The sequence below is a fragment of the Dermacentor silvarum genome, chromosome 8 (assembly GCF_013339745.2).
Source record: "Dermacentor silvarum isolate Dsil-2018 chromosome 8, BIME_Dsil_1.4, whole genome shotgun sequence".
Taxonomy (NCBI): domain Eukaryota; kingdom Metazoa; phylum Arthropoda; class Arachnida; order Ixodida; family Ixodidae; genus Dermacentor; species Dermacentor silvarum.
In genome coordinates, this window is record NC_051161.1 from 231,820 (window position 1) to 254,240 (window position 22,421).

At 46.4% G+C, this 22,421-nt stretch overlaps 1 protein-coding gene across 1 annotated transcript in view; it reads right to left on the minus strand.

Annotated features, from left to right (window-relative positions):
- The window catches only part of LOC119460510 (UDP-galactose translocator-like), a 51,707-nt gene extending 39,157 nt beyond the window's left edge, over positions 1-12,550 (minus strand). Inside the window, exons 1-2 of the mRNA XM_037721428.2 lie at positions 12,086-12,550; positions 7,114-7,361 (exon numbers count right to left, since the gene is read on the minus strand). Of these exons, the coding sequence (XP_037577356.1) occupies positions 7,114-7,361; positions 12,086-12,158 (321 nt within the window). The 5' untranslated portion in view covers positions 12,159-12,550. The remainder of the gene's footprint in view (positions 1-7,113; positions 7,362-12,085) is intronic.
- Between the last annotated feature and the right edge of the window lie 9,871 nt (positions 12,551-22,421).

Here is a 22,421-nt window from a genome sequence, read left to right on the forward strand (position 1 = left end):
TCTGGGAGCCACACGATAAGGATTTTGGTGAATTGGTCTTGCCCTATCCTCTGTAATTATTCGGTGCTTTGTTAGAGGCGTCCAACCTACTCATGACGTCGACGCAAAGCAGTCGTTGAACTTGGCCAATAGCGTAAGAAGCCGTTGTCGTTCGTGCTGTGGCAAAACAGTGCTAACGTCAAGTACAGGAGCTGAGTCTTGTGAAAGCGCTTCTTCGAGTAGTGAACAGCTGCCGCGAACATCCGCAACACCGTCAAAATAAGCCACAACCGTGCCTCTTGGAAGGTGCCATCGCTCTATGCTAAAATTTGTTAGCAATAAGTTTGTGCACCCGTCGGTGACATTTACAATTCCTGGTGCGACCGAGATACCGTGAGTATACAACAAAATGGTTGTTTAGTCGGCAACTCCTTCGCAATGAAACTGTGTCACATGCCACCGAAACAAGGATACATGTCCAAGGTGGGATTACGACGTCCTCTTCTGTTAGACGAAAGGAGTTGTGTTGCGGCGATAAGCAATGGACTAAACCAGGGCTCTTATAAAATGTCACCATGTGGTCTGAGATGGTAATTACGGCACCATATTCCCTTAGGAAATCCATTCCAATAATCAAATCTTTACAGCAAGCAGGGAGAACGATGAAAGCCACCAGGAAAGAAGAATCTCTAATGTTAATTCTAGCAGTACATCTTCCAGTAGGCATCAGTAATTGGCCGCCTGCCGTCCTTATGTGAGGTCCCGTCCATGGCGTCTTTACTTTCTTCAGGCGGAGGGCGACTTCCTGACTTACTATAGAGAAATCGGCACCAGTGTCGACTAACGCTGTCACCGGCTGCCCATCCACGAAAACATCAAGGTCAGCGCTCACAATTTCTTTGGGGTCAGTGGTTATCGGCTTCTCGGCGTTCTGCTGCGGGAGAGTTGGGGGCTTTTTATTGTCTTACGGCGGGCCTGCAACCATACCCCCAGAAGTCGCCGCCTTCAGTTTCTCCGGCGGGGTCTGGGCGACCGTCAGTCCTTAAAGGTCAGCAAAAGTACATCCAGCCGAAATCTGGCGTGGAGGGGTTGGAGAGCACGACTGATGGCCGAAATCAGTCCAATCATTGGGCATGGATTTGTCATTTGGGTGTGCTATGGGAGGTCCCAGAAAAGCAGCGTCGTTGCGGCATAGCATGGAGTTGTCATTTGCACGTCGACCATCAGACCAATGATGAAGAGGTCGAAATGATGTGTCGCGATGCCAGCAATAGCGCGAAATATGGCCGGCACCTCCGCAGTGAAAACACAGAGATTGGTTATCGACGGTGCGCCACGCGTCAGATCTCCAAAATTGCGGCCGTCTCGTAGGGTTGTTTTGCGGCGTGGACCAAGGTGCGGCGAATGTCGGCTGGCGGTATAACTGCATCGGCAGCATGGGTGCGCACCTCAAAGCCTCCTCCTGCGGCGGCCACCAAGGAGCGGCTGTCAGAGTCTGGTGGTACGGCGGTGTGGTTGTAACGGGTGGTGGACATCGAACAACGGTGGCGTAACTCATGGGATGTTGGTGGTCTTGAAGATCGGCAGTCGGTAACGCCTGCCTGATTTTGTTGCGTACCACTTCGGCGATGGTCGCGACGAGTCTATCCAGTGTCGGTGTCAGAATCCTGTGAATTTCTTCTGTGATGAGCTCTCTGATCAATTTACGCAAGGGGCTCTGATACTCTGTAGTCAATGCGGCAGCATTGATTGCGGTGCTGGTGGACAGCCGATCGTACTGCCTGCATCGTTGATGAAGGGCCCCCGCTCAATAGCCGTAGCCTTTTTGATAAAATCAGCAACAGTGACTGGTGGATTCCGCACAAGCTGCACAACAACTGCTCTTTTACACCTCGCATGAGGTAGCACAACTTTCTATCTTCGGTCATGTTCCAGTCGGCTCTACGAAAGAGACGGGCCATGTTATCAGCGAACATTGTGACAGACTCATTGGGTTGTTGCACCCGTAGCTCCATCAACTGTTGGGCGTGGTCACGTCGGTCGGCACTTGCAAAAGTATTTATAATTTTCTGCCGAAAGTCATTCTGCTCAGTCCACTGGTTAATCTGTGACGCACTCATACTTGTCAAGCCAGTCTTCGATGTCTTAGAAGGCTGCATTGCGATAGCGATCGGGAACCAGCGGATGAAGAACGGTTACCTGTTGTGGACTGGGAGACCGGCTGCTTTGGTGCTTGCGGTGGGCTGGTTTTGGCCATTTCCAGATGTGTGGAGCTCCTGGAAAGAGGTGGTTGAAGAGGAGAACTCCGGGACAAGGCCTAATAGTCGACGACTGAAGCAATGCATGGGTGTCGTAACAGTTGACAATGCGTCCGGGCTAGATGAACGACTCCCAGAAGGAGTCCGGAGCATCTGGCACAGTCAATACTGTTGCGAAAGCCCGAAGTCCGAGAGGCCACGAAGATTCCATGGATGGTGACGTGCCAGGTACCGGGAGAAGGAGAAGTCCAGTGAGATCAGAAAAACTGTTTTATATACAAAATGTACATTATTTTACAAGAACGGCTCCATGATATTGGAGCCGTCTGCATGCTAACATTTTTGCATGTTCTAGTGTTTACATCTCCGAGCGTTCTACATGGTCGAGCGTCCCTAGACACTCAAGACCCGCTGTTTTATCCCTTTCGTTTCCCTCTTTAACTCGACGAGGGAATACACTTTAGTTCTTTTAGCCAATGACAATGTTCGAATAGTTTGCAAACTCCCGCCCATGATGTGGCATCGTTTCCCGCTGGGCTTCGCCTCCAATCTTGCCTGATCACCCCCGCACACAGGCAACGGTTAGCCGCCTCTCCGAATTAGCCGCCTCTCCATGGCGGTCAGTTCGCGGAAACCACCATTTCCAGGAAGGGTGGTGGCTGTTGTCTCGAAAGGGGGCTCCAGGTTGGCGCATCACAGTCATCGCGGGCCTCGTCGTAGTTCGGGCGGGCAATGGTGCTTCACGGAAACACACCAAGGGCGACGTTGCCGTTTCAGCTACGCACGAGGCCGAGGACCCAATGAAGTGTGGGGACTAATTGCTCATCCATCAGTCCCAGGTGACTGACGGTGAGACTTCCCGGCCGCGAGAAACGACAAGCGTGAAGAGTACTTGATATGTTCACGTCTGTCGATTAGGCCTCCTTTGCCCCGAAGGACTGCCAGACACAACAGCACCTCCGCCACCAGATGATGCATCGGGAGGTCGAGTTGTTCCATGCAGCTCGGCCGGTTTGATGCCTGCTTTGCTCAAAGCCATGGGGCCGCTGCTTCCAGGAATGAGGCTCTTTCCGCCAAAGGCCTCTTCATAGGTTGGCTCTGACTGGACTGCAGAAATGCAAGATGACGAGCTCCAAGGAGTGACCTTTGTCAGCCACAAACAATGCTGCAAGCGCCACTGTAGGCCACTCTCATCGCCAGACTTTACCAATTCCAAAAATATGACAACCCCCTATCTAAAGAAAACCCTGAAACACAAGGTGTGCGTTGATCCAGACAAGTACCAAAAAATTTCCGATGATCTGTCTTCACAAATAGACACCGACTGGGTTTATGTAATGAAGCTAAGTAATTATGAATCAGAGCTTCCACAGATCAGGAAAGCGAAGGGAGAACTGACCTTCAGTAATTCATAGTCCGTAACACTTAGCACAAGCGAGCTACATAATCATTACATAAGGCCGAAAATGTCAAATAAACAAATGGGAAAACCATCTAGTACAACTTACTACAAACTCGCGCAAACAGTAACTTGCGCAACTTGTGCATGACATGCCAAACTATATGCAACTGACATTTTGCATTTCAATTCTATAGCTGTCGTTGCGTAATCACACCCCTTTATATCGTGGGTCTAACCTAAGCCGACAAGGCCAACAACCTAACAAAAAAACTGTGGTATTCTTTACACTTGTTAAACTTTCAAGATTCAACTAATCTCCCACAAAATGAATACAAAGACAAAACTATTTGCAACTTGCTTTCCTGTTTTCTCTATTTTCGGGCCTCAAATGCACCCCTTTCTTTCAAACGCATTCGAGGAGGTCGCGCGGGGGTTGTGCATTCCGGGGATTTGGCAAGGTGCCGTCGCGAAGAAGGCAAAAGCCACTAATTCGCCTGACGCACCTCGTGGCTACGACTGTAGTAAAGTAGCCTCCAAGTATACTGGGAGGGGGATGCATTCACAGAATTGCGTGCACACTGTCCCATTATCTGCGAGGCAGTCGCCATTCATTGCCCCCGCGAGTGATCGGCCACGGTGGCAGCATACCGGAAGCTTCCTTTTGTACCTCTGCCTACAGTGTACTTTACGCAATGCGGTCAGGTGACAGTTACCACGCCTGAATCCTCGCGAAACTCTCATTTTCACGAAGTGCGTCACGACGATCTCCGACCTCAGCAAATGCCTAAGCTTGGGAGTTACCCTCCTTCGCTTTTTCACATTATCTGGCTGGATCATGATCTTAGCGCGTTTAGCAATGTCGCCTTGGCGCTTCGCACGTTTGACTCTAGACGCTCCACCTTTCTCACTCGGCGCCTACGCCTTTTTTGTTTGGCATGCTTCGTAGAGACTGTGGCATCAGCACATGCACTTGAAATTTCATTGCCCTCTCGAGTTTCACAGTGCATCTTCCTTTGTAATAGAGCATGACCAGATTTGACCATTGAGCAAACTAGCTCGTCATGAAGTCTACCTTCAGTTGGCCTAGCTCTATCACTGCCGTCGACAGCATGCAAAACTCCTTGCTGGCCTTCGAAGTCAGCCTCTGTTTTCAAAACAGCCTTACTAAATGGCGAAACAGCCGTTTCTTCGCGCTCGTGAGTGTGTGCGTGAACTACTGGCACAACAGCCCTCTCAGCGCTCTCTAAACTAGCACTATCAAGACTAGCATTGTTACTGTCGTCTTGGCCTTCACAGTCGGCCACTAGTTCTAGGGCGGCAAAACCACCGCTCTCTTCGGTGACCGCATTCACCTCGCTTCCGTATATTAACACGTCTAACTCATCACTGCTTACAGCTGCCTCTGGAATTGTTCCATGGTCCTGTGACCGATGCTCAATAGGGAATAAAAAGGCCCCTCACCAGGTCTGGCCATATTGAGCTCACAAGCGCAGTGCATACAATGCGCGCTAACGATCATGTCTGCCAAGTATTACATCACTACGCACCACAGAAAGAGCTGAAATTTCAAACGACGTTTGCCCTTCTCCTCACAGGCACCACACTCCAAGCCAGAGGGTTGACGTATATGTGTAAGTGCGCCTACGTACATGCCTGTGCTGTGACGTCGCTCATAGTGACACGTGATTGGGATCTAGCTCAGTCTTCACTAGTTAATGCTTTAGGAAGTATTTATAACCTATCCATTTTAGCACCTTTACGTCCAGGTTAAGTTCAGTCAACTTAAGCAGAAGTAAATCGGGAATCACAGAGTCGAAGACTTTGGCAAAATCAAGAAATTCGCAGTTGATGTCGGTATCCAGACACATGACTTCGAGAATTATTCAAGGCAACATCTTTTATCTGTGCAATCTGTTGCTTCAATACATGAATTAGAGTTTAGAGAAATGATAAAACACACAAACTACTCTGCCCCGTGGCAAGAGAGATGTACTACCGTTTCATCGGCTTGTTCCCACGTCGTGCAGTCACGTAACGAAACAATGTCATTTTCTACCGTGTTCCAACACGCGATCATGCTCTGTGATCTGTTTGTATCTGCCTCATTGTTCATGTAGCACTGGCACTGTCAGCAGAAGTGCGCTGTGCAGCAAAAAAAAAAGAAAGACTCAAAAGGAGAGAAGGCAAGACCTGTGACGCATGCGTCACCCGATCCTCGAGTGGGAGAACGCAGGGTCAGAATTTTTCTTGCGGAGGGTAGACAGAGCAAGTGAAGAGTGTGTCTATGTTGGCTGTGAAGCTCGCTTCCTGAAATCATGGGTTCGCGGCACTGAAATATTTATATCTCGGCCATTAATGAATCAATTTTAGAGGTCACGTAAAAACTTCCAGCGTATAACCGAAATTTTCTCTGTGGCTTGGTGAAGGGTCCTTTAAAAAAAAACCTTTTTGCCCCTCAGTCTTATATTTCGTCTCACACTGACCACAGCCTTTAAGTCGAGGTGCCAATGTGCCGCACAAACTATTTTGAGTGACTCATTCATCCCTACAACAAGCAAGGACTGGAATTCCCTTTCTGCATCAGTCGCACTCCATCACCCACTCTAACAACTTCAAGACCGCTGTACAGAATGCCTTTTGTTATTATTTTTGTCTGTATTCTTACTGCATCTTTTTCTTATTTTTCTTATTTATTATTTTTTTACTCCACTCCTTTCCGTAACGTCTTCGGGCCTTGAAAGTAGGTGAAATAAATAAATAAATAAATAAATGAATATATAAATAAATACAGAACAAAGGTACAAAGCAGCATTTGAAAGGGACTACATTTACACAAAGGGCATTATTAAAACAGGAGAACATTACAATTCATTACCAACAAAAAAGATACATTTCTAACAGCAGCATCAAAATGTCACCCCTCTACTCAAATGGAAAATAATAAAATACAAAATCTGCATAAAGCAAGACATAACAGGCTGCTGACAAACTCTCTCATCTAGAGCATGTTCTGACAACTGAGTCTTGAGGCTAACAGGTTGTCAGATAGTAAAACAACAGACTCGGGCAAAACTATTCCACATGCCTTGTGTACGAAGTGAAAAGATGCTGTTTGACTCATTTTCTTTTGTCTCTTCCTTGGAACCAATAAGTACAATGTCTAGCTGCTTCTGCCATTACTATTTGAATGCACTGCCAAGCTATTGTGAGAACTCCTCAAAAGGCTGCAAGGTGTTAGCCATGGGTACCAAGATTAGACCCATTCCTCAATCCTCATATTTAATTCTGTACTGAAAAAATATAAGAAGAGGAAACTTGTTCACAAACTTCGCAACCCTGGAAAAAGATTTGTTTTATGTTGCCCACAAAAACAAATACCTGTATTTCATTTTTTTATGCATGTTACAACACAATTAAAAAATGCTCCTCAACAACGTAATCATGCAATACAACTTCTCATGTATGTGCACTTGCCTTGAGTGTATCCATGGGCTGCAACACTACAATGCGGTGAATAGAAGAACGCCACTTCTGGAAGCTGCCTTCATCCACACGTACCATGATGAGGCACGTTGCAAGCTTTATCACTTCAGCCATTATAACAGCAGTACTGGCTATGAAAAGGTCCTTCTGTGTGCGAGCCATCCGCATGGTTAGGTTAAGGGCAGCATTCTGAACTGTCAGTGTCACCAGGGAGGCATACTTGAGTGCCTGCTGCGTTCCTGCACATGTGGAACGATTACACACATGTATCCAGACACCTTGCACCATCCTAGAAAAAAATTGGCAGTTTCACCCGATGAACAAAGCACTGACTGCAATAGAAAGACTTAACGTTGCCCTTGAACTTCTCGGATTGTGTTCTCACTATATGTGGATCCGTTTAACTTGGATGTGACATACGCGGGTACACCAAAATTTCTAGCTCCCTTAAAAGCTTTAACATGCCATTACACAGGTGCCACTCCGCTGCCCGTAAAGATCCGCTCCAGTAAAATTACATCACTTTCAGGTTTGAGCACTGATATTGTTTTGTACGAAAAGTGTACAATCATTGCATTCTACCAGTGCTAACATATGGGGCAGAAACTTGGAGGTTAACAAAGAAGCTCGAGAACAAGTTAAGGACCGCACAAAGAGCGATGGAACGAAAAATCTTAGGAGTAAGAGAGCAGTGTGGATCAGAGAACAAACGGGGATAGCCGATATTCTAGTTGACATTAGACGAAAGAAATAGAGCTGGACAGGCCATGTAATGCGTAGGATGGATAACCGGTGGACCATTAGGATTACAGGATGGATACCAAAAGAAAGGAAGCGCAGTCGAGGACAGCAGAAAACCAGGTGGGATGATGAAGTTAGGAAGTTTGCAGGCGCAAGTTGGAATAGGCTAGCGCAAGACAGGGGTAATTGGAGATCGCAGGGAGAGGCCTTCGTCCTGCAGTGGACATAAATATAGGCTGATGATGATGATGAATACTTTTAATATTTTATTAGTCTGAGAAGACTTAAGATAAAAAGCAGGTACTGTGAATGTTATGTTTTATGACATTTGTTTCTGGGCTGCCATTCTTAAAATTCCGAGGAATAATTTAGTCATGAACGTAAGACCTGGTGTGTGCAACTTTAGTGATTGAATATTGCAGCAATATAATCAGCATGTATGGCATGAATAAGCATATAGCATACACATACCCACGGTGGAAGAATACGAGGTGTATGAACTGCCCGGCGCAGTGGAGAGAGCATCTCCGAAACTTGCTATACTGCAGTTTCTGATGTTCAGCTTGTAGATGGGGAGGGTAATTTGGAAACTGTGGAGGCCCGTCTTGTACATTAAGTTAAAGGGAAAATGAGAGCACACGGTCGTGTTGCGTGCACTTTCTCAGCAATGTGGCAAGCTTTTTAGCGCATAATGGGGAAAAAATGCTTTGTCCCTCATTTTAACATGGGTTATAAGTCCTGCTGAAAAAAATTCTGGCTGTTTTTTGCCCCAAAAGACTATGATCGCCTAAACAGTGTATGCAATCCCTTCAGCCGACAGACTATGTCTGCAAAAAACATTTCAAGCACCAAGTCATGTGCAATGAATTGACAGCTCAATCTAGAATACTGTTACAATGCATAAAGGTACTTTCCTAATGCAAGTGAAGCACAAGAAAACAGGGATAGACGGAGGGTACAAAACCGTGCTGTTGTACAAATGTGCTGTTGTATTCCGTCTATCCCTGTTTGTTTTTTTCACTTCACTTGCAGTATGTTGTACCAACAAAGCCGCATTTTTACACTTATCAAGTATTTTCCTATGCTTTACTGCACCAATAAAATTTTCTTGTACATGCTGGGTGCATCTGTAAACACTCATGTTATCTCTGTTCAGTAAACGCCTGTACTTTCGTAGGTGCCCCTGACACAATTACGCGATTTAATGGTTTTAGTTCGTCACATAGAATCACATAAGTTCAATTCGAGCACTATTCCTTTACTACTTCCGTTATTGTGAATGCAACCTTTGGCATGGATAAAAACATGCCTGAACGGGCTAATTTCATTGCTGCGTGTGCGAACTGTATGAGAAATCATGCATGATTAAAAAACTTGGACGCGAATGGCTAGCAAAAATGAAAGTTCGAAACTTGGTTGATGACAGGCACTTAACTAAAGAAGATACTTGAACCAATGCCTTGTACCAACAGTGAATGTGAATTTCCCAGCATGCAGGTGTTCAAATCTACGCAACAATACGGGATATAGACTAGGAGCATAATACTAAAAATCAATAGATGTCCACCAGACTCCTTCGAGGTATTTCATCTGCGGGAGTCGCTATTAAATGCAAAAAAAAAAAAAAGTGGAAGTGCCATGGATTTGGTTGTTACAATCCCTAATAATAATAATAATAATAATAATAATAATAATAATAATAATAATAATAATAATAATAATAATAATAATAATAAAAGGACATCATTGCAAATACAATTGCACAAAATCCCGCCAGAGATGGCATACGTGTGGCATCTGCGTGTTGCACTGATATGTGCAAGAATCTGTCTTTCTGCAATTCCCCGGCACTGTCATTTGACAAAGGTCTAGGTAGGTGTTCGGCTGTTTCGAATTTGTGTTTCTTGCTTCATTTCATGGTTCTTTATTACAAGGTTAGCGAAGGGGCTTGTTGGTGAATCATCAGGAACACTTTCAATGCAGCGCAAAACGTAACATGGACCCAAGAAGGCACATGGAACCATGTGTATTGTCTTTTTATTTGTGCCTTATGTCCATGTTACATTTCGCATTGCATCAAAAGTGTATTTATTACATAAGGTGTAATTTAACGTACTACTAACCGCTGAGTGAAGCAGCCCTTTGACATTCGCTGTTTTTCTCAGCTTCCCGGCACCCCCTCCCCCCCCTATTAAAAAAAGAAAGGGCGCAGGAAAATAAGCTTCAGAACACGTTATATTACTGTTGAAACTCGATTTAACTAAGCGATGACCAAGCTCAAATTATTTTGTTAGATCGGGAAGTTCATAAAATCGGGAATAGGATATTTTGATCCTTCAAAATCTAAAATATTAACGCTACATAGCGTTAAGGCCCATTCACACTTGCGACTAGGCAAGGTCGCACTTGCGACTAGACAAGGTCGCACTTGCGACTAGACAAGGTCGCACTTGCGACTAGACAAGGTCGCGCGACCAAGTTAGTCGCAAAGCGACCAGTCGCAAGTAGTCGCAAATGGTCGCTTTTCTCGAAATGCGACCGTTTCGGGCCAGTAGCTCACTGCTCGATTTTTCAGTCGTGCGACCGCAGTCACAGAACAGCTGAACCAATCAGATGCGAAGGAACAGGACGTCCGTATACACTGATGCTTATTTTGCGCGGCGGTGACATTTCAAGCAGACGTGAATGGCATATCTTGAGACATTTTGGTTTAGCAACTCGTAGGTCGCATTTGTCAGTGTGAACATTGTTCGTCTTGAGTAGCTTTCTGGTCGCCAGTCGCAATCAGTCGCGCGACCTCGCCTAGTTGCAAGTGTGAATGGGCCCTTAGAGTTCCCTCTTGAAGAAAAACCTGTTTGTGTCAAAATTAGAAAGAAATCACCACTTTTTTTACTCATTTACTTCAGAAATCGGGTTTTGTGGCCATTAGTTTTCTAAATTCGGGTTGATGTCAACATTGAACCCTATTGGTACCTACCTGCCAGGAAATGGAAATTTCTTTGTTTGATAGGGTACTTTGTAAAATCGGGTTTTGTTAGATAGAGTTCTAACTGTACTTATTATACTTGGGCGTGCATTTCTAATGCACATAGGCCAAGCTGGCGGGACCCCGACGGATGGCCCCTAGAGTTACTGTATAGGCTGTAACTCTAATGGCTCCCTCTCTCCCGCGCGATCTGTTCTAGAAAGCGCGCAACATTAGTGATTCTGTTCTTTCGCTTGGAGGTCAGTCCACCATGCACATGTCTAAATATATGCGGAGCGCCACGGCGACGGCGAAAATTCGTTAAGTGTCCCTATAATTCCTATAGTAATAAAAGGGGTTGACGTTACAGAGAAGGGAAAATAACAGAACAAATCACTTGTGTGTTGCACAACAGCGGTTAAATGAAAAGACGAACCCCTATAAGTTCCCCCTGTCAAAATCCCCCCCCCCCCCCTCAACATACTTTTCTGTTTGTTCCCACATCTGTACTAAAGGTGAAATTCGGGAAAGTTGATTATTCATCATTGCCAAATACCACCGGGTAAAAAACAAGGTAGGGACGAACATAGAAGATACATTACACAGCACTATCATACGCTCCGTCCCCCCCCCCCCCCTTTTTTTTTTCTTTTTTTTTTACGCACTGGTATTTGACGAGCGCAGTCGAGGACGGCAGAAAACTAGGTGGGGAGATGAAGTTAGGAAAGTTGCAGGCACAAGTTAGAATCACTTAGCGCAAGTCAAGGGTAATTGGCAGTGGCGCACCGACCGGGGGGGGGGGGGGGTATCTGGGGTTGTAACCCCCCCCCCCCCCTGAGGCCGACTTAACCCCTTTTGTTTAATCCCTTTTCTTGCGCATTTGAGTACTGCCACTAAGATGTAAGACGCGCAACCGTCTGCACACTCGCAAAAAGCGCATTTTTTGACAATTTCCCGTGAAGAAATCGCAATTAGGGCTGCTTAGATGGTATTGGCAAACTGTAACCCCCCCCCCCCCCCCCCCCCCCTCTGGCAGATATCCTGGGTGCGCTACTGGTAATTGGAGAACACAGGGAGAGGACTTCGTCCGGCAGTGGACATAAATATAGGCTGATGATGATGATTTGACGAGCCCACAGCTGACGGCATCCCCCCCCCCCCCCCCCTGCAATAAGCACTGATTCAATCGCTAATCAAAATTCCACAGTCATCTGCTTAGCAGCAAGAACACGCAGGAGAGAAGACTCAGCCACGTACCAGTTTTGATTTGTTCAGCGACGGCAGCACTAGATCCGACAAGTAAAACTTCGTCCTTCCTGATGCCGGTCATGACTGATCACAGACAGCGGGATATTTCTTCGATGTCGGCACGTTAGATGGTTAGACGGAGTCACGTGGACGTAGTGCACGAGAAGATGTATCAAGCTTGGAAGCAATGGCAAGTCGCGCACCGAAGACACGGCGCACGAAACGGACGCGTGTCATGCGCGAGTCCGGCCTGCCTACGTGTACGGCCTCGGCTCAACTCAGCTCGGTAACATGTAAAGCAAGTAGGCGCACGTCGGAAATCCCGTATAGCTGTATCAGTGCGATGGTGCACGTGGAGCGATTTGTAGGTGCTTTAACACCACGAGAGGTAGCAAGTGGTTCGAAAGGGAAAGGTTGGCGCTATTTTCTGCAGCCCTTGAGGGAGCACGGCTCAGCTAGGGTACAGTGTACTAGAACATGGAGAGTGCCCGGAACGGCTGCATTTTCAATGCATTGAAAGTGAAGCCAAACGACCGTAACGCCGCTTGGGGCGCTGCGATCGGTAGCACTCAGCCCGCCATGGCTCAGAGGTAGAATGTCTGCTTCCCACGCAAAAAACCGGGGTTCGAATCTCGGCAGGAGACGATGTGTTTCCGTTTTTTTTTACTACTTCATGCGTTGATTTTTTTATTCTTTATACTGCTGCTTAATACTTGCTTCCGTTGCTATGCAATGCAACAAAAAGTTAAGCAGAAGCTGAGGGAATAATAACAAAATAACAATGTTTTGCAGTGAATGATAATGTGTGCAGCGCCACCTCACGGTAATCAACAAAACTATTCCAACCAAAGCATGGCCTCCGAGAACTGCACGCGTGCAAAACCCGCCGACGCCTGCTTGACAGGCTCCGCTGTGCGCTCAAGGCTCATTCACACTAGGCCGACACGGCACCGATTTTGTTCAGCCGACTGTTGGCGACAGCATTTTCCGTCATGTAGACCGCTGTCGCCAACAGTCGGCTGACGCTTCGCTGCTGTTGCGGCCGGGCGCCTGCACGGCCACCGGAAGTTGAAAGGCTTGTCCCGGAAGTCGGGCGTCTGCTACGCTTCGCAGCCGCGGGTTACCATTCCTAATTGCAAATTTTGGCATTTAGTTGACACGTTATTGCGCTTTTGAAGATTACTTTTCGTTGAGATCAGAACGTCTACGGTACCGAAACATGCGACGTGAATATGGAGCAGAATATAGCGGCGCAACATAAAAAAATGTCACTTGTGTCTTGGTTTCAGCGGACAAGGCGCAGCTCGAACGGGATTCACGCTAGCGAGCTCTACGACTGGTGTTAGGACGCACGTCTTATAAATTAACAGTCGCGAAGGCACTTAGACTAGCTGAAATCAAGTCACGCGTATGAAAAGACAATAAGCGAGGTCGATATCAAAACGGGGGAAGCTGCCTGATAACAGTATATATCGATTGTGGGGACTGCTACATGCCGAGAAGAAAAATAACGTGAAAATGACTTTGGGCACTGTTTGCTCGGATAACCTTGAAGGCCAATCCACTAGAACCCTCCGCAGTACAGCAAGCAAAGAAATTCAAAATATTTGTAACCAGGCCGTGGTATATTCTTTTGAAATTAGCTTTCTTATCATCGCAGACAAAAAGTGCTGCCCACGTCAAGTTTTGCTCCAGACGGAAAATTTATGGCTTTATGAACACATTTATTACTATCTTTCAGGGACAGTCAACCAGTGTGCACATGCAGTTCCTATTGCAAACTGGCATTTCCAACCAAGATTTGCCAAGTGGTTACAGCTTTAACCAGCATTTTAGTGATAGTTTTAGCAAATGATAATGAGGAGTGCATGACAAAATGTGCTTCAGCAAGAGTGTGAAGCCTGCAATTATACCAAAGGATCAACGATTATTTTACAATGTTTTTATCCTTGTTACCGGCCACGCAGTCCCTGGAAATGAGGTTGACATTAATGTATGCAGATTAATTTTTAAATATGCTTGCAGCTTCGTAATTGAAACAAAAACAACATAAATGTACACAGATGAATTTCAACTGTTTATTGCACTAGAAATATGGAAGGCCTCTGATGAAAAAAGGCCCTGTCAACAAACTTTACTAGTGCTTGAAAATTAAAAAAAATAATAATTACGTTTTATTGTTTACAGTACTTTTTTTTTCAGTGTCACTTCGGAAAACGCTTCCTCTGACACAGTTTGTCACAAACTCCACGAAGAAGATGTTCTTGTTTGCCGTTTTAATGTGTAGCACGTCACTGGCAAAGACGCCATGCAAAGATGTGCAAAGAAGGTCGCGCACATGCAGGCGATTTTTTCTAATCAACGTAGCATTCACTGCAGGGCAAGTTATACGTATACGTACGCTAAACGAGCGAAGTGCGACGGCTTAACGTTATTATGTTTATTATGTCGAGGCCTGTCGTACCTTTTGCAAATGCTTTGGAAAGGAAAACAACGTGGGAACTGCGTCAGGCTGTAGCCGAGTCCGTGCGCGCGTTCTAACGAAACAAGTATCAGTAAAGTGGTCACTGCAAAGCCTGCTGCCTGGGGATGGTGTCCATTTGTCTCTTCTTAAGTTTGCGACCCAACGCTGGTGCAAATCCGGCCTAGAGCGAGGGAATCTGCGTAACAAGAGGAACAGCTGTCAAACTGACACTGATACGACACGAGTGTTTCGCTACGTATCGCGTATGTTGTGCATAATATCGTAATACTTACAAGTGAAACGTTTTGCCAGACGACTTCTCTGGTCTGCTTGTACAGTTTATGGCGCAACAAGCAGGCATTTTTCGATGAAATGCGAGCGACACCGGCCCATACGCATCAGTAGCTATGCCACCCTAGCTATGCTTGCACGGCGGCCATTTGCCCAACTTCCGGGACGAGCGGTCGAGCTTCCGGTGGCCGCGCGCCGGATAAAACCCCTATATTTATAAAAGTAGCGCCATCCACTTCCCTCCTCCTCCGTTCCACTATCGCGCTCGGCGCGACCAGCACGATCGAGGCGCGATATCGACAGTGGCGCCGCCTGCGTCGGGCCTGCCGTGGCAGACGACAGCTAACGCGCTACCAGAGGAAATCCGAGGAAAACTTCGATCGCGCCCTGCGGAGACGTTTTTGAGGCGCGATTTTGCTTCGTCAGTCAGTAACTGGTCTTAATAATGCCGTTTTGGAAGTAGCAACGCGACGATGCGAGACGGCGCAAATATCAAGTTGCAGCAAGCGTTTGCGCACGCCGGATGGTAAACAAAAAAAAAAGCCTTTTGCCCTCGCCTTGTCGGTTGCGGCAACTTAAGGCGCAGCAGCATGCCATCACAACGAAGTTCTTGTCCCTAACACGTTTGATCCGTTTGTGCGTACAGCACTTTCGTCGCACAGGCCCGAGAATGGCAGTCGGAGCGCGCTGGAAAGAAAGAAATATACAAAAGCACGACGCGAACTTCCACGTGACACGGATTGGCCAATGGGGGAGCGGAGGAGGCTGGGGCGACAGGAGGCGGCTAAGAGAGGGCGAGGAGGAAGCGCCGGAGTGAGCGCGGTGGCGGCAAGATCTAAGAATGGCGCTACTTTTATAAATATAGGGGCTTTAGCGCCGGAGAGCTCGAAGCGCCATCCAGCGTACTAGACAATGGTTGAGTGGGCCGAACGGCGCTCTGCCGCTGAGGCGCCGCGTGTGGAAAAATAGTGCGAGGGCGCTGCGAGCGAACTGGATTGGGGCGGAGACGCGCTCCGCGGCATATTCAACGTACTTTCGCTGCGGGCGCCGAGGCCGATTGCGCATAGTACGCTCTTAAAATAGCGCTTTATTTCAACTGCAAATGTATGTTCAAACCATTTTGCCAAACATATATATTTGAGGCATGGATTATACAGCGCGACGTTTTCAATTTTGCTGTCGTTGTCAAGCGCGTCGTCTGCTAGCGATCGCGCGTTCGCTACACGGACGCTGGCGGCCGCCCAGTTTTTCTCTCAGAACCTCTGTGCAGTACATTTTTTAATGGTTTAGTTGCTTCGGTGCGCCCATGACTCTTGACGGCCGGTGCCAAATGTAGCTTTAGCCAGGTGAACTGCTGTTCTTACCACTGTCCTCTATAAGTAACTGGTATCTCCGCACCATGAAGGCTATGTAAGAAAATTCTTCTTGTTGGTGGATATTGATCAGGGCCAATGATCGAAGAAAACAATATTATAGTAAAATAAACCAGATTTATTAACTGCGTGGCGCGAAGAATGACCAATGTAATTCTAGGTAATTAAATCAAAGGGTACATAGACACATATATTTATGATATATATAGGTAAGGGAAAAATTAACAAATATTCTAAATGCAATCTGAAATGAAAAGGTCACAGTTTCGCCCTAAGGGCGAAGCAATGAATGCGATAGCAACACAGCAATGTCATACGAAGTAAGGTGAGCGGCTTTGGTAGCAACAACACGCAGAACTGTTGTCGACGCCATCGGCGTTTTGCCCGCGTTAGCTCAAAATGCGTGCGGCGTTGGTGACTGTTGCTGGAGCCTCTGATATAAATAGGCACTTGGTGCCGCAGCTAAACGTCGCCTCCCTTCCCTCCCCCTCCCCCACGGCCTCTCGCGCGTCTGAAGAAGGCGCGTTTGCTCTACATATATGGTGATTGTAAAGGAGAAAAGAGACGCCTACTTCTGCAGCCCTTAAGCGAGCACGGCGCAGAACGCGCGTTTGTTCTCCGCCGTGCGTTCACTCCCCGTGAAAGACGCGCCCCTCGCGCCCTTTCACTCGCACATACAGCGTTCGGCGCGCGGCGACGATTTCATCTCCAAATGACGTCATACGGAACCTCACGGCGACGGCGACGCCGACGGCAGAAATCTGCTTTTGAGTGTCCATATAATTGCTATCGCAATAAAAGTGAGAACTCGCGACCAGAATAATAAGCGCACGTGTTTGCAGTAACAAACACACTTATTAGTGAATACTGGAAATAAAACTCTCATTCGCAGCAATAATATTCATAGCAGGCAAAACCATCTTATATATATATATATATATATATATATATATATATATATATATATATATATATATATATGTGTGTGTGTGTGTGTGTGTGTGTGTGTGTGTGTGTGTGTGTGTGTGTGTGTGTGTGTGTGTGTGTGTGTGCGTGCGTGCGTGCGTGCGTGCGTGCGTGCGTGTGTGTCATTGATATACTGTACGACGCCGAATAGTAATTTCCGTTCGAATGTAACGCATGACAGCACTATTGAAATCTCAAAGGTGAGTGACTGCATGCAAGTGAGGACTGTTATTCCGAATGATTTTGCTGCCGCAGAGTCGTGGCTGTTGCGTAGAGGCGCAGTTTCTGAGAGAATTAACAGATGGGTGTTAACAAGTCCTGCTTAACAAGTTCCTAGCTCTCATTCAATATACACGCCCCGTTTTGGGGCAGCCTGTAAATCTGCTAACTTGATTCAGACAAGGAAAACTTTGTTTGACAGTCTCACCATGTTTGCAACCCATTAAAACTGGGTGCCCCATGTGGTACGTACACTTATCTTCTTCAACGAACGCAACAGATCTGCACATATCTCTGCGTGTATGTGAGACATGCCGTTCCTTTAATTGTTTCATGAGGGTAGTTATGACAGTGCACCGGATAACTGAACGCAGCCGTTTATAATATACAAGCTGCAGATAGAGTTCAGCGGTCATACATTTGGGAACGGCATTACATTTATGCATGCATGCATAAATGTATAATGCCGTTCCCAAATGTATGACCGCTCAGCTCTGCAGCTTGTATATTATAAACATGAAATATAGGATAAGCGTAACATGTTTTTCTCGGAAATCAGACTCGAGAATAATTTATGTTGTTTACACCCCCAGAAATAAGCCGAAGAACGCAGCCACCTGCTTTTTTTTTCTTTTTTTAATATAAGCAAATTCTTCGGCTTTACGTGACAAAACCACGATATGATTATGAGGCGCCCGGTTTAGTTTTTGCCACCTGGGGTTCTTTAAAGCGCACCTAAATAGAAGTACACGAGTCTTTTTCCATTTCGTTCCCACCTGGATTGAACCCGCGAGCTCCAGTTTAGCAGCGCAAAGCCGTATCCACGATATAGGCACTAATTAGGCTATCGCGCAGGCTTTCTTTCTTTTTTTTTTTCTTTTTTGAAGTATCGACTGGAAAAAAAATTCCACGTACGGCTTACGGCCAAAGATTAGCATATAGAATGGCTAACTATAAAATCGTTTTCGGCGCTCGAGGGCCGACTGCAATAAATAACCCCGTACCAATTACTCCGCATTCTGTTAAGCGAGAAAGGCGGGAACTTGAATGGAATGTTGCACTGCAGTTTACTCTTCTTTTTAAAATCCATATCAATGCTTCCCGTAAATGTACAAGGCGCCGGATGGGGCAGATATGCTTTACTTCTTTGAAGCGGCAAGCAGGAAGGTTACATATGTTGCTTCGTCTGCGATTCGCAAGACCTACTGATAGAAAAATATATGCGTAACAATACACACGAGAGATACATGCTGCTTGAAGAACGAGAAAAGTATTTTATCTCCAAAGGGAACCGTACAATAACATAGTAGAATGAAAGCCGACACTGCGGCCGCAATGCACGCGCAATCATCCAGCGGCATTAGAAAATAATAAAAAATAAATAAATAAAAGAAAGAAAAGGAATTCATTCTTAAGGCATAACTACATGTCATATGTAATTATGAACCCCATTTGATTGGTCTGAACGCAAATACCAGCGCGCGAAGTTGTACGAATGACCCTGCCGAGCAGTATCGCCAGCAGTTTCCAACGGCGCGACCTTGAAGCGGCCCAATCCACTTCGACCGCAGCGCCGCCCCAGTATTTTTCCACGTCGGGCGCCTCACTGCAAAGCATGCGCCGCCCCAGCCGCTCGTCCCACTCGACGATATTCTAGTACACTCTAGGCTCAACTATAGTGCCTAGAATATACTAGACAGTTTTAGTTTAGCGTGGTTACCGGAATAGCGGGCGTACCGGAATAGCGGGATCGAAGTGCGCATGCGCAGAACGCTAACCGACCCATACCGTTTACCGTGCACCGCCGGTGATGCCTTCCGCCGGAGCCCACCAGACGGCGACACTGTTTGGGACCGTGCTAACCGAGCGGCGCATCACGCTTAGGAAAATTAAAACTGCGCTAAAACGAGACACGAGGACGAAGTGGACAGGACGATCACGCGTCGCTTGCGCTTCGGATGCACTTCGGATGCGCGTTCGTAAGCGCAGTCGGTTGCGGCGCGTTGTAGCTTTCGAGCAAGTAGCATGTGGTGCCTCCGCATGTCATTGCTGGGTTTCTTTTTTGTGCGCGTGGTTCGCACTTGTGTCTGTTCACGGACGGAACCGAGATGTCGTCGCAGAAAACGAGGCGTAAAGACAGCACCTGTTTTGTCCCATATTGTACAACTGGATAGCGCTCAAACAACGAGCAAGTCTCATTATTCAGCGCGCCTGCTGACCGGCCAGATCGTTTTGCTGAGTGAGAGAAGAATTTAAGAGGGCAGATCGAAGGCTAACTCTGGCGGCTGTCGCTTGTGAGAGACACTTTAATAATTGCTACATTGAGCGCTCGTTCAAAATTAGTCGACGGTGTTTCGCCGCCCATGAAAATGTGCCCTGTTTAATTACCGTCATTTATGGTAATTAGATACAACTTGGTGTGAATTTAGCATTTGTGGGCATGTCTCGCATATAATACTTTACTGTGGAAAAAGGTTACACTTCTTCGGAAACCACATATTTATTTATTGGCATTTTTCGCAGAAACACCCGGTATCGTGTAGCGTTATAATGATAACTGTGCGTACGATCGTTTGTAAGTGCAACGAAATCATATTCTTTCGATTACACTTTGCACCTGAACCAACGTTCCGTAGAGCGAAACGGGCTGGGACAGCCCATTGGCGTCTGTCGCACACGCGCGCGTTGGCTAGAGACGCCGCTCGGCATAGCACGGTCCGTACGGCTATCGCCGTCTGGTGGCCGCCGGCGGAAGGCATCATTCTCCGTGCCACCGGAAAGCCCGCGGTCGGCACACTAGTAAGTATATTCTAGGCACTATAGCTCAACACATGTACAGTGTACTAGAATATTGGGTAGTGTGCTCTCTGCCCTATGCGGCGCACGCTTCCAGCTGAAGCCGCGCATGTCGCCGGAGCCGGAGGCCGCTAGGGGCGCTGGAGCTAGTTCCACCTGAAGACCCATTGAAGACCCGTGCCAGCGTGCGCGCTCCCGTCACTGCCATTCGCTTGCTGCAGTCTGCCCACGAGAACGCGAATCGACTTGATTTTGATTGTTTTTGTAAAGTGCAACGTTCGTCGACTTGCCTCTGCAACGTCCTCGGACTTCCTTTGTGCTCGTTCTACGGTGCGCTAAGAAACTCCGGCGCAATTACTGTTTTTCACCAGGGTGCCGGACAGGCTATAGTCGAGTGAAAGACTCGCCGAAGGCGTCTCTTGTCACCGTCCCACAAGACGAAGAAAGGAGACATCAGTGAGAAAGAAACTTACACCGTGAAGACAAGAAGCTTGATCAGACATGTGCCGTGTGCCAATTGCACTTTGAGCCACGTTACATAATTAGAGACTTCGTTGACGTCGTTAACGGCAAAGCGTTTTTTTTTTTTTTTTTTTTTTTCATTTCGCCGTACTGCATATTCTTAGGCATTCTCTTAAAGTGCTTTGTATCTAGTGTGTGCTCTGTGAGAAAAAAAATGGTTTGTTTTATTTTGTAAACATTGTTATTGTTGTACGTACAAAGAAATATTTTCCACATGCACTAGCAGCTGGAGATTTGTAATATTTTTGGAATCTGTGCAATACTTTGAGTATTCTTTGGTTGGGCTGATTTTGCTTATTTTTCACTGCAGCAACAATAGTGTACATCGCTTTTGTTTCGATGCTGTTCCTAATAAATTTGCACGAACTTGAAAGTGCATTCGAAAACAAAAGCAATTTTATGCGCTCAAAGAGCAATACCGCCTGCTCGCTGAAATCATCGCTCGAATTCAATTACAATTATACAATTAGAAATAAGCTTGTTTGATATTTTAAGGAAAATAATTTTTGCATAAATATATGCGCCGTGTTTTTCTTTCCGGCGATGTGTACCCACACGTCGTGTATATGCATTTATGATGCAAGAAAACTGCCCGCAACTTGACCAAGTGCGGTCAGCTTGGGCAGCAGTCCACTGCTAATGAGAGCGGCGCTAGCTCGACGCTGGCCTTAGTGGACCGCAGTGGACGATTACACGGTGATAACTAGTACTATATATATATATATATATATATATATATATATATATATAATAAGCAAATCATAAGAATTAAGCCAACAAACAATAACACCAAGGACAACAGGCTGTCCTTGGTGTTATTGTTTGTTGGCTTCTTTATGGTATGCTTATAAAAATAATCGGGCCCCTCGGTTCCTTTTCTTCTCGTTCGTTATATATATATATATATATATATATATATATATATATATATATATATTGTCACGTAGTAGTGACGCTGATGTAAACAGTCGTAAAACTGTGTATTACGACACTGATTCTTTATTGGGCGAACCTGTGTCCACAAAAGCAAGCTACACTCGAAGCACAACGAAAGCGGCGTACACAGTCGGCGATCGTCGAAAATCTGCTCAGCGGCGAAACGCGTCGGCTTTTATACATGAGTCATCGAATGTTCCAGATTATTCCCTGGTGCCCGCGTGTCTTCCAGAAAGTTCTAGACAATTCGCGTCGGTCATACAATCAGATAACATAAGCGTCGGTGAAAACAGGCAACGGAAAGAAGCATCGATAACGTTCTAGAAACTTCCGATACAGGCACGTCCTGCGCCGAGCAATAACGTTTAACATTTGTTAGCCGATGGAAAGCGGCCACCGGTGAAAGATAAACACGTATACGTGTCAATATATATAACGAATCATCGTGCTCATATATATAAAAGGAATTATCGTGCTCACGTTATCGTCACAGTAACTGCTACAAACTGCCGCAAGCTGCCCACTGCGGTGGCGAACCAGCGCCCAAATTCATGCACTCGCGAGGCCATCGATAACGCCGCCCGAGCCGTCGCAGTCACAATGGTAAAGTTTATATATAGCACAAAATGCGTATTTATGCCTTTCCGGTAATACAGATAGCAAGAACTCCTTTAGATTTACGCTATGCAGTGAAATAACCCGCATAGCGTAGGCGCAAGACTGCAAAACGTTTCAGGTGAGAATGTTTGAAGCGCCATCTCTCGGAGGCGACATCAAG